Source organism: Melozone crissalis, unplaced genomic scaffold (genome assembly GCF_028551555.1).
Source record: "Melozone crissalis strain CALT ecotype California unplaced genomic scaffold, PUWL_Pcris_2 ptg000042l_1, whole genome shotgun sequence".
NCBI classification, from domain to species: domain Eukaryota; kingdom Metazoa; phylum Chordata; class Aves; order Passeriformes; family Passerellidae; genus Melozone; species Melozone crissalis.
The window spans coordinates 40,912,320-40,925,511 of NW_026535820.1; the positions used below are offsets into that span (position 1 = coordinate 40,912,320).

The following is a 13,192-nucleotide window of genomic DNA, read 5'->3' on the forward strand; positions in this document are numbered from 1 at the left end:
AAATTTCAGTTGCCTACCTTTATTTTTAAGATCAGACTATTCTTTTGTTTGGTGTCTATCACTAACCAATAGGCAAAGAAATTAATTTTTACTAAAATCACAGCTTACCTGAGAGCCTTGAGTTTTCTTCCCATAGCTTTTCTAAGGCCATAGCTTTCTCTGTAGTATGAATAAATTCCTTTGCAAGTTCTTCTATCTCTTCCATGAAGTCCAGATCAGGTCCAGTGGCTCTCTCTGGACCACTTTGAGGGCTTGCACTATTTTTTGACAGAAAAAAGAGGGACAGGTAACACACTGAAATCAAGTAGCTGAAAAATGTGTATATACTCACAGCAGTATTCTAATAACTTTTTTAACAATTAAATATTTATACAATTTCTATTTAGTTCAATTCACTAACATGGAAGTTGCAGCACTGGGTCTCAAAACCTCAGGAAAGTGGGCAATGAAAAATTGCTGAGGTCACTTATGCCAATTCCGGCAGCAGCCAAGAACAGACATGTCCCAAAAGTCTTTAATATTTCTGAACACACTCAACTTTTCTCCCCTGGACTATCATATGTTCTGGTGGCAATTCTTTGATGAGAAAGTTCAAGCTTTCCTATTGCATCTAAGGTAACAATTTGTTATTTCAAATACACACAGCAACGGATAAAAAGAGTATTTTTTCTTACTACTGGCTTTTTCCTTATTTTAGCTTGCAGACACACCACTGGTAAATGTTATCTCTATCACATTGCTATCTGGTGACTACTCAACAGCACAATTTCCTAACAATACTTTTAAATAAAACCAGAAGTCAGAGTCATTTAAATGCCTCTTTACAGGACAAAATTACTTAGACCCTCCTAAAACACCATAAACTAGGGAATAATTATATTTAGCATGTTACTAGACAGTTGCATTCTGTTTTATCTAATAGGAGATTCAAATTATCTTAAGAGCTAGAACCTGTCTAGCAAAAACATTGCTATTTTGCATCAAAAACACAATTAACTGTCACAGAATCAAAGAATGAGTCCTGTTGGAAGGGACCACAGTGGTCATGTGGTCCAACCTCCCTGCTCAAGCAGGATCATCCCAGAGCACATGGCACAGGATTATGTCCAGATAGTTCTTGAATATCTCCAGTGAGGGAGACTCCACAGTCTCTCTGGGCACCCTGTCCCAGTGCTCAGTCCCCTTCACAGTAAAGTTCTTCCTCATATTCCAGTGCAATTTCTTGTCGGTCAGTTCTGCCCATTGCTTCTTGTCCTGTCTCATTTACAAAAATATAAGGAGTTTCATTCCTTTCCCATCGAGCTTATATGCCAATACTTGCTTTCACCATAATTTTTACTTATTGAAAGAAAAGCCTAATGAGATCAATTTACAAACCAAAGAAAGCTATCAGTCACCACTTTCTCATTCTCTTATTTCTCTTTCCTTCCCTCCCAAATCCTCATTTGTTCAGACACTCCCAGAGCTGTTTGCAACTTCAGATTAAGGGAAACAAAGAAAATTTCATCTTAAAATAATCAAGTTCTTAATTGTTTCAGTACAGCTTATTTTGATTCCAACTTGGCCAACAGACAACACCGTCTTCCACCGTCCTCAAACTTTAGTGGGCTAAATGCAGAACAATACCTCAACATATATATTTCCCTTTTAAATGGAGTTTTAAAAAGCAGCTTTCTGTTGTTCAGAAGGTGGCTTTTTGGGAGATTAGAAGTTGCACTTTAGCTGTTGTCTTTGAAAATCACCTCATAAATTCCAATATTACTGAAACTCCCAGTGCCCAAAATTTCAGACAGCTGAGAATACTTGTGTTTGGCAAAGAACTGAAACACTACCTACATACTGAAATCTTTGTAGCACTCTGTTTTTTGAGCATGAACAAGACACCAGCATTTGATCAGAATAACAGAAGCCACAGTCAGAACATTAAAAAACCAAAACTCTAGCTCACTTTCCATGGGATTTTTCACAGGTTTTGGTTGTCTTTGGGTTTTTTGTGGGGTTTGGAGAGAGTGGTTGTGTTGGGTTTTTTCCCAATGGTTGCTGAACATAAAATTGAAAACTAAACTCTCCAAAGAAAATAATTTAAAATAAAAAGTGCTCAGAGGAGTGCAGAATTTCAACCCACATTGTTTGCCCTCCAAACTAGACCCAAGCCTTGCATCTCCATCTACAAATGTCCTCATTTCAGAAATATTCCAAACAACAATGCACTGGGGGAAAAGGCCTTAATCACATAGGAGCCCACAGCAGGACTCAATGCTGTCTCCAGAGGATGCTGGGGCTGCCTGGCCTCCCTACCAGCTGCAGGAGGCAGAGATAGCAGTGATGGAAGGAATCAGTAATTCTTTCCACTCTATCCCCATCACCAGCTCTGCTGTACCTTGGATCTGCAAAGCTTGGGTTGATAAACAGCAGGGAGACAATATAAAAGCATCCTATTGGCACCTAATTTTATGTGCTTTAGCCACTTGTTTGATGCACAGCAGAAGCACACTAGATAACACAGGTATACCACTTGGTGAGAAATTTATATTTTGGGATTTTTAGTATGTTGTGGATGGAAGCAAGATGGATGGCACAGGGTATCGTCCTGGGTTTCTTCTTCATGCTTCTCCTTCCTTCTTCTTCTTGGGTTTGGGTGGCATTTTGCAATTGGGCAGAAAAGTCCCCACTGGGGGCTCTTTAGGATCAGTTATAGGGTTAAAAGGAAAAATAATCTAGGTGTCAGTACTTAATTGGGTAGTTTAGTCTTAAAAGAGCTTGTAACAAGAGATTGTTAGCCATTTTGTGCCTTCTAATGAAAACCTGCCAAACTCACAGTAATGAGACTGTTTTACTGAAAAGAAATAATAAACACCTGAGTCCAAACATGAACTACCATCTCAAGTGCCTCCCATCCCGACCCAGAAAAACTGAAAACTGGTACCCCCACAAGGTCCCACAGAGCATGTGGGGCCAGGGAAAGGAGACTGGGAAGATGCAGACTAGAAATATTAAAGAAAACATCAGACAGCACTTGGAGCATGGCAGCTCTGAAGAGCTACAGGGCAAAGTGCAGGGAAATCATGTTGATGGTGAAAGTGGAGAGGGAGATGAGAAACTCTAGGGGGAAGTAGATATTTGGAGCACAGTAAAAAGCAAATCCAAGGCATAAGGCCTAGCTATTACAGAAGAGAAGGCACGTTTGCCTTCTCAAGCACATGACCCACAGAAATGCCACTTTCCTAAGCACAAGCCTCTCAGCAGTCCAAGAGCAGCTGTTTTCACATGCAGGCTGTGAGCTGTGCGATCTATTAGCTTTGTGGGGATTTCCAGGTCAGCTGCCATGTCAGCTAGCTGCCATTTGTGACCCTCTTTGGCCATCATTGCCACAGACCTGCCTCTCGCTATTCTTGGATCTGAGCACAGCCTCTTTTTGAAGGGGAAATGGCAACAGGCATGACATTGGTTTTATGAAACACATAACACTGACCACAGGCTCAGTTTTATGAAACACATTAAATTATTACAGAGGTCTTACTTGCTGAATAACTGTGTTAAGATTAAAGGATTTCATATATTTTCAGCATGGTAATAGAGGACTACATTTAGCTCCTAATAAGAGTGCTACAAGTTACTACTGATCTCTTAATTCAGCACAGGTTACACAAAATTGCAGGAAGATGTCAGCATCTTGCCAGAAAGATAAGAAACTACACTTTAAAAGCAGCTACAGAGACAGCCAAAGCAAACAATTTCCGGTGAGTGTGCCAATAGAAGTTCTTAATTGTGTTATTGCTACTCTCCCAAAGAGCCTTCAAAGCGTGCTTGCTGGAGCAGAGGGCAGCACTAACTCATTTGTGTGTGAATGTGTAAAGGAAGTCCAGCAGCCATTCCAAGGAAATTCCTAGCAGCAGTTGCTAGGAACAGTAAAAAGAGGAAGCAAGGGATAATAAAAAGGACAAAAGGAGGAAGCAGTAATTTGTAGGAGAGGGCATACATAATTAGAACTGGGGTGTTAGAAGAAGGGGTTGGGGAATATATATATAAAATTGCATTATTGTCCATGGAAGTTCTTCCTTCAACTGTACATTTCCACACAGTTTGTGAGAACAGAAATTAAACTAAAGACATACATTGGTACAAGCTTTGAATGTGACAAAATACTGCAAAAGAGCAAAAAGATTGCATCTCTTTGAGCATGTAAAAGCAACTGTTATTTCCTAAAGCCATGACTCAGAAACATTAATTCTGTCCAATTTACTCAGTTACTCAGGATAACAATAAGAACATTTCAGAGTTCATCTGAGAACTCAGCTGTGATGTGAAATGCCTGATAACAATAAGAACATTTCAGAGTTTCATCTGAGAACTCAGCTATGATGTGAAATGCCTTTTAGACTTGTGATTTTCATAAGCATCTCAGCAAACTCTTCTCAACCTCACCCCTGTCACCACATTAATAATTTCTCTCTAAAATTGCAAAGCCCCAGCTGGCTTTCATTCTCCACTATATCAGGATTATAAACCTGGAGACATCAATACCTGTACACATGCTGGACAATAACATACTGTGCATCTCTCACATAAAGATCTTTCTCTTCCATGTAGATACAACTATAACCTTCCTAAAATGCAATGGACTAAAATATATAACAAACTAAAAAAATGTATTCTTCTTAATTTGCTCTAAAATTAGGAAAACCCATGTTTAATTTTCCTTTTCTCCCCAACTCTAGCAATCTATAAGAAAGGTCACAAGAACTGCTTCTGTTTTTCAGCTATAGAGCCTGCAACTACAAAAGTTGGCCCAGACCGCAGAGTTAATATTGCAGAAAGTTGCTGCAGCCATAAGCTATCTTGAAGAACTATTTCTCATTTGAAGATGTATGTCACTAAAGAAAAATCTGACCCTTTAAGCAATTCTTACACAAGAACTTTTGCTGATGCTTAGACCTTCCTTGATTTTATTCTTCCACATGTGCTGCTGTATCTAAGCTCGTCTGATGCTCCTCCACTGGAGAATCTAGGCGAGGTATTGATAAAGCAAAAGGTTTAGAACAGTAAGAAGAAAGGGGCTGGCATGAGCAGGGCTGCTCCAGGAGGGGGCCAAGCTAGGAGCTGGGACAACCCTGGAACAGTCCATGCCCTCAGCAATGGGACAGTGTTCCCCAGGCTGCCTGAGGCAGACACAGGAGTGTGTTACAGGCTCCAGAGACAGCCCCAACAAGGCAGGGTGAGCCCAGGAGCCCAGTCAGGTGCAAAAGGAGACAGAGCTACCACGTGGGTACGAGTGGCACATCCAGCAGAGGTGCCAGAGACAGACCTGGGCTTCTACCGCATCTACTGAATGAGGCTGCTCAGGCTGCTACCACCTGTAGCTAAATAAACTAATGTGCCTGGAGAAATAAACTAATAAAGAGAAATAAACTAATGTGCTTTGAAATTACATTTTAGAGTCTTGCTTTAATGACATTTGTGGTTCTAAGTCTGAGAATAGCTTAATTTTCTTTAAGGTCTTTGAAAAGTCTAACTAACATAGATCTAGGGGTCTAGACTGCAAGGGCAAATCTCACCATGTTCTGCAAGATTTGCCAGGGAATCCAGAGAACTGGGAAATCAGGATGTTTGCATGCACATTCATGGAACATGTGGGTGTAAGGCCACAGGACCCCTGGGCTGTGTGGCTTTTGTCTTATTTTCATGCTGTCAGTTTTACACTGTGCTCCACTAAGATGAGGTGTGGGGGTGGAACATTCTGGAAAGAGCAGGGAAAAATGTCCTTTGCCACGGGAGCTCTGGAATTCTTCCTTGTTCCTCTGCTCTGAGAGGGGAGGGTGTATCAGGCTAGGGAATAATGTCAGCTTCTGCCAGCCAGCAGCTTTTGCAGTGGATGAAGAAAAGAGCAAGGAGCAAAGCCACAGAGGTCTTGCAACTGGATGCTTTCCAAAGCAGTAGAGGAGGTGGCAGATCTTGCTGCAAATCAAAGTTAATGTGGTTGTAGGCTCATCTTCTCACCATATCACAGGCTGCTGCCTGAAGGCACAGGGACACATCTGTGAGGGCATGGCCTGCACCAGGATAACTTCACCCTGGGCTCAGCCCCACCATGGGGGGTGCTGCTCACTGACAAATGGCTATTTGTGGTTTATGGATTCCATGGAAGCTCCAGCAGTAGTCACAGAACTGCTTCCTCCCAAAGACAACTACTACATTTCAACGTGATAGCACCAAAGTGCTCCATTTTGTGAAGAAAATGGTCAAGTATCCATGCAAACCGTGCAGTCTCTGACTCACTCTTAATAAACGCAACATTATTGACATAAAAAATGTTCCTTTATCAGACTTATGGATTGATATCCTTGAAGGGAAGATAATTGCTATTACTGTTCCTATGACATCCCATCTCTCCAGTCAACAGGGACTGGATTCAGTTATGTTTGATTGATCAGAATGACACTCTACATTCCTAAGGCTGTTGGCAGCCAGCATAAGTCAGAGCAGCCCTGAGGTTGATTTAATTTATACTGATGGACCTGGTGGAACAGGCTGACCTCAGAATGAACTTCATCCTACCTTTTAGTCTTTTTCCTTACCTAGGCTATATGCTACTCACTGCAGCCTATTGAGTGCATAAATATGGATACATGCATGCATTTTATTTTTCACTTGAATAATTGAAAGCCACTGAATAATTTCCCTGATTCTTAAGTAGGTCTAAGTCTGCCTCCAGGAAATTCTTTTCTGATTTTCTATTGAGCTGGAACATAATTTGGGCAGTTCAGTCAAAACAGTGTAAATAATCATGCAGAGCAGTCAATATAGTTCATAGTTTCTAGAGATTTAACACATTTAGATGGCATCTGAACTAGTGATGGAAAAAAAAGCTATACTTTTAGGGAACTTTTTTTTTTTTGAAAGCTAGAGTTAGGGCGACTCTTTAACCCAGTAATATAGAATTTCTACTGCAAGTAAGAGGCTACAAGCTTTGTACTGAGATTGAAAGACCACAGCACAGGGCCTTGCCACCTTTGGTTTGCCTGAACTTGTTTTCATTTTGACTTGAGTTTGCTTTACCTTTTTTTTTTTAATTTTCCTGGCAAAAAAACTCTGGCAATTTGCTGTATTTTCATTTGTCATTGTATCACACCATCATAGTTTTCTACAGATGGAAATAACCATTCAGTGCAAAACAAGATATTTATGGCTAACAAGGCAGTGCAGAAGAACACAGGCCCAGTATAATAGATGAGGCCTTGAGAGGTGAGAACAGAGATGAACTGCACTGGAATATAATACTGGAGTATCTGGGTTGATAAGAGGTGGGGCACAGGCTGGCTCTGAGGGCCATAAACAAGTCACCAGTGTTTAGTTAAAATTCAGAACTGTAGCTGGACAAAGCCAATTTCCAAGCATGAAGAAAAAAACAACATGTAGCTAACATTTGTAAAAGATATCATATACATTCTGGTGTACCACATAAATTTGAATTTATCCCAGAGCTGCAGACCAATGGAAACAAGCAAAGTAGAAAAGCACACTAACAAATACAAGTAACCCCAAGTGCACCGTCAAGTGAAAAAAGAAGCTATCAACACCACATTCCTCCAGGAAAAGTAGTGTACATCATGACTTGCCATAACAACCCCATCTTCATTCATCTGCAGCTGTTTACATGACCCAGAGTGCATGTGGAAAGGTAAGCATAACCCCAGAGAAAGGACTGGAAACTCAATTTTAACTGTATCAGTGGGAGGAAGAGGCTGAGGAGAATTTTAATAGGGGTATTTTTGTCTGTAACTATCTTGTGTAATAATGCATCTTGACTAATACTGGCTTAGATTGTTAAGATTTCAATTCTAGAAACAAATTCTACTTTATGTAGAACGTGTTTGCCCATAAACAGGGCTTATTTTTTATGATCTTATGTTCAATCAACAGTTCTCTAATGTACAAATAACTGAAGCAGACCATCTAGATCAACAGATGAGTATTATGGCCTATTACTGTGATACCGAAGCTGTCCAACTTGCTGTATGATGAATTTATTGCTACCTATAAACCTCTACAATAATAAACCATAAATATTTAATGCTCTGACACACCTGGCTCAGCTCTCTAAGATCTTTTGATAGATATTATCAATTTTCCAGGAATAAACATCCAGATGTAAATGTATATATTCTGATTAGCTGACCCTAATTTAACTTTATTGTTATATATTTTAAAAGGCTGTTTATGACTATACTCTTCAGCCAGTTTGCATGAGTGTCTTTGTATCTCAACCATTTTTGGAGTAGATGAAATTACTTCATTTCTTAAAGAAAAATTCCATATTGAAATAAATTGTTTTTTTCTTTCTGCATGCTAGGATCCTGTGACAAGGACTTCTAATGGGCAACTTCTTCCAAGTTCTTTCCTATTACAGAAGTTCTGCTATTCCTTGCTGGCTCTTTGTGGGTCCTACATGAAAGTTACTCTTGTTTCGCTTTTCTGGGTTCACTTATCCCACCATGTATCCCACCCAAACTATTCAATGTTTAAATCTACATATAATTTTAGTGCTCTGCTTTGCTTACATGTAATACAAGACTCTCTGGTAAAGGATAAAAGTATGCTCTGACACGGTAGCAGCAAAAGGGAAAGAATATAATAAGGTGCCTCTACAATTTCACCCCTGTAAAGTGTTCAATATCCAAAACCAGCATGAAATGCCCAAGCAATGTAAACAAAAATTAGCAAGAGGTATTATTAAGGCCTTACACCTTTTGCAGTCATAAGAACTGAAGGAAGCTTTTAGCACAGAGTAACATTGCTTGTATTTTTCCTGTCTAGAAGGCAGCAAGACCCTGCCTTTCTGTAAAAGAAGATGCAGTGTGGTGGTGGCAGCTCTGTCACGCTCCCGTAACTCACCCAGAGCGGCTGCGTCTCTGCACTGTGTAACTGGCGTTCCTGCACCTCGAGCCCACGTTACAGAAAAGGCTCCGCAGGAAGGGATAAAGGCCGCCACTCGGTAAATCACGAGCTTCTAGGTAACCTGAAACAAGCAGCAGCAGAAATAGGACCAGTGATATTGCATTTGCAAACTGTACCATCACGTTGTGCTCCCTTGTCCTAAAAAGCCTCTTTGTCACCTGCAAGCCCGTATCAATGTCAGGTGTCTCATTTAAGAAAAACTCTGTCATCACAGAAAATGAGTAACCTCTGCATCAGATTGTGACAACAAGCTACCTGTGACACTTGAGAGCAATCTTTGAAAAGCTAATTTTCCTGGTAGTAACATTATTGCAGTATCATGTGGTTGCTAGCCCCAAAATCATGTGACCTAGATTGGAATAGACTTCTGCACAAAGTGGTATTTCCTCTTTTCTCACAGCTTTCAAAAAATGAAGGAACAGGTGCTCAGCAATGTCTGAACATGCATCAATCAAGACTCTTTAAACAACCATTTTTCCATATCTCTGGAATTATCCACAGCTCTCCATAAAGTAAACATATATAATGCAGGCTACATTCTCTCCAGATAGTTCACTCTACAGATCTAGAATTGTTTCACCAAACTGATTTTTAATGTAGCTAAAGCTGGTTTATCCCCATTTTACTGGCATTGGTGAATAACAGAATAATAAACTGAATGAAGTTATATTTTGACAAGATAAAAGCAAAAATAGCTTTATAAGGTGGAGGGAGTCATAAGTTTTGAAGTGTTAAAGGAAATGGAAGAATTTAACAAAATATAAATTCTCAATCCTAGGAAGTGAGTAGGGGTAAGGTTCATCTTGTCTAATTGTAAATATCCACCTCTGAGGCAGTCATCTAAACTCCATTACTCTATAGAAAGCAATAAATACAACTAAAACCCAAATAATCTCCTTTACTCCAAAGCTTATGTTTAAAAGTTGTTTTACCAAACTCAGCATTTCTTTCCCACATAAATACAGCTTCCTCAGATCTGCAGCTGGACAAGATTAAATCCCACTGTAGGACTCTTTCCATTGACTCCATTACATTTAAGTCCCCCTTCTAGCCTGTGTTTAGTGTTTGCTAAATACTTCTACAAGTAGAGACAACCAAAATAGAACACAAGCAAAGCAAAACATACAGTTTTCCTTGTATTTTGGGGGCTCCTGGAAGCGGATGGCAGCTAGAATCAAGAAAAGTACACATGGCCACAGTATTTCAGTGAGAGAGAGGACCTGAAAAAGAAAATTAGAACATCAGTCTATAGAACACAGGGTTTGGGAACAAACCATTAAAATTCATGTAGTTTATAATAAAAATTCATATGTCTTTATAATAAAAACAATAAATATCCTCCCTACAACTATTTAAGGAAAAACAGGACCATTAAAGCAAGCTAACAGCTGACACTTCTATTTTAAATCCTTATAACTCTGTGAAATGCACTTCTTTCAGAACAGAAAAGTAGTTTTCATTTCAGTTTATACTGTTTGTAGATACTTTCCTCAGGTCAAGACAAAGACTGGCAAGGTGGTGATGGTGACCTTCAGCTTTCCCATACCTGAGCCTCCTAAGAAGCCAGCAGCATCCTGCACCTTGGTGAAATTCTTCATACTCCCCTGAACTCTTCCTGGTGGCATACCTCCCTGTCCTTCCCTGACTCCCTGGCTGCTGCCATTACACCCTTTCTGTCACCTGCACTCAAATGCTCTCCAAAATCCACCCTCTCCATCTCCAGGAGGGAAGACCAAGTGAGACCAAGCTAACAGGCCTGAGGCTGCCCACAGCCACACTTCTCATATCCCAGTGTTCCCATTTCCAGGGCCACAAGGACAAGGCACACAAGCCAACATGCAGCACGACTCAGATTTTGAGTGTGTCTTCTCTGAGCAGAGTGCACATACACAGAGCATGTTCATGCCTCTGCAGAGGGCACAAACTCTCAAATGGATTGGAAGGAAGAAAAAGAAACACCAAGAAAAGCAATTGTGCCAATTTTCAGCAGCAGAAAGGAAGAAACAGCCATTCAGGAAAGTTTCAAAAGGCTCCTAGATTCACTGATAACAGCATTAGGAAAGTGTGAATAGGGACATAAACACAGTAGAAGTGACAGCTACACTGAAGGTCTCCCATTAGAGGTTGGCACTTGTCTGGAGCATACAGGGGATTTTATTCCTAAACTGTCAGAGTTGAACCAAATCCCATCACAGAAGTAAACTTGGGCATGTCAGAAAAAGGCCTAAGAACCATAACATAAGAACAATATCCAGTGGCTGAGTCTTTCCTGTGGAGAAGGACATCTGTGCTGGACCTGAAAAAAGAAATTAAAGGTTTCCTGAAATTTAGGGAAATCGCCATTTATCTAAGCTGATGACACTCAAAACAGTACAGAAGCCAATCTAATAAAAGTAGAGATGGTTATTTCAATCTTTCAGGGATCAGCAAGGGCCAGCTGCTCCCCACAGTGCAGGGATCTGTGTGTAACAGTGCCACCCAGCAGGGCAGCGTCCCCATCCCAGGGAGCCCAGAAGGGGAGCAGGACAAGGCCTGCCATCACAGCCAGCCTTAACCAGGAGTCCAGATCCTCGGTCAATGTCACAGCAGGTCTGGCCAAACAGTGGCCAAGCACAAGGGCTGAGCCAGAGAGCAGTATGACTGAATTCTCCCAGGCGGGAGGGCACAGAAACCCAGTTTTGGCTTGGGCTGCTCAGAGTCATTAAACTTGGCAGAGGCCTAGAGCCCTGACAGCATCCTCCCCTCCTTGGCATATTCATCCCCATTCCTCCTGCCTGGGATCAGATGGAGGGCCTTGCCATGGAGCAGAGCCATTGCTGCAGAATGTCCTTGGGCTCTCTGTGGGGAATGGAGCCAGCTGCAGCAGCTGAGGGAAGGGGCTGAGGACACTTGGGAGGGGATGTCACCAGGCTGCCCAGCAGAGTCCAGCTGTCCCTGGGGGCACACACCATCACCATAAGAGCCCACAGTCGGTGGCTGGGGGAAGGTCCCACAAGAAGTTCAGGTGGGAGGTTTTATAAGGGAAGGGCCCAGCCCAGGCTGGGCTCCCTGGTGCCACCTCAGGGCTGAGGACAAGCCCAGCTTGCAGCCAGGGCACAGCCGAGCCAGCTGCTCCTGAAGGTCAGGGAGCCAGGAGAGTGCCAGAGCAGCAGGGCCCCTGTCAGGAAGGGCCTGGCCAGCAGTGCCCCGGGGAGGCAGCAGGCTCTGCTGGGATCCAGATCTCCAGGTGAGCCAGGGCTAAGGCTGAGCCAGGAATGAGGGTCAAACATAGCCCTGCCATCTCTGGCATAGTCCATGGGAGGAGGGTTCAGCTTGGATAGGGACTGCTGCTCCTGCTGACAGGAATTTGGGATAAGAACTGATAAGGCAACTGCAGAGGAAACAACAGGTTGGAGGACGCAATGAACCACCAGCATGCTGCAGGCATTAAGCATGCAAAACTGATCTTAACAAGTAAGTTATTTGTTGTAAACATGGCAAAATAATGCTGCTGTATAAGGCTTACTTGTGTTCAAATAGGAAAAGTGCCCACAGAAGGTCCAAGGAAAGGGTATTTTTCATTGCAGGATTACAGTCCCTGCACAGCTGCTTTGCCCAGGCACTGAGGGGAACTGGAGCCTGAGCGCTCATGACATTCTGGGGAGATGCACCTTGGAGGAATGGTGAGTTTTGGTAACAGAGCTGATTAAAATCATCTGATTTTAATTCCAATTGTCCTCTAAATTAGGGCATGAGAATTTGGGAATCACATTTCATCCTTTACCTAGCTACAAGTTTGGATGGTAATAAACTATTTAAACAGAAGTTAAGAAATGCAGTGATAGAAAATGAGAGTAGTATATTTGCCTGGTAGTGAGTATCTCCTGAGCTTCTAGAATCTGTAGTTCTGAAGTAAAAACTTCTGAAAACAGAAATGTGAATGTGTCTTTGGCACAACTGCAATTTCAAACTCCAACAAGTGAAAATGTACAAAAGGACCTGTCCTGCCTTTGAATCATGTTGATAGAAGGTGCTGATGCCAGCCTGAATTTCAGTCACAAGAACTGTTCCAGAGTCCTAAGAACTCTGACATCTGTCACAGCCCCTGCACCCTTCACTGTGTAACATGGACTAATGTCACATGGCACTCAGAACACTTTGCTAGTTCAACAGCCCTCACTTCTCTTCCAGCCCTAACTGCTGATAAATAGCCATGAGGAGAAAATTGTCTTATACAGACAGGTCTATATGATATGGA

General features: G+C 41.8%; 1 protein-coding gene across 1 annotated transcript in view; it reads right to left on the reverse strand.

The window, feature by feature from the left end:
- Window positions 1-13,192, reverse strand: part of ABCA13 (ATP binding cassette subfamily A member 13) — a 169,136-nt gene that overhangs the window by 154,499 nt on the left and 1,445 nt on the right. Inside the window, exons 2-4 of the mRNA XM_054285153.1 lie at window positions 10,082-10,175; window positions 8,893-9,016; window positions 109-257 (exon numbers count right to left, since the gene is read on the reverse strand). Coding sequence (XP_054141128.1) covers window positions 109-257; window positions 8,893-9,016; window positions 10,082-10,175 — 367 coding nt within the window. The remainder of the gene's footprint in view (window positions 1-108; window positions 258-8,892; window positions 9,017-10,081; window positions 10,176-13,192) is intronic.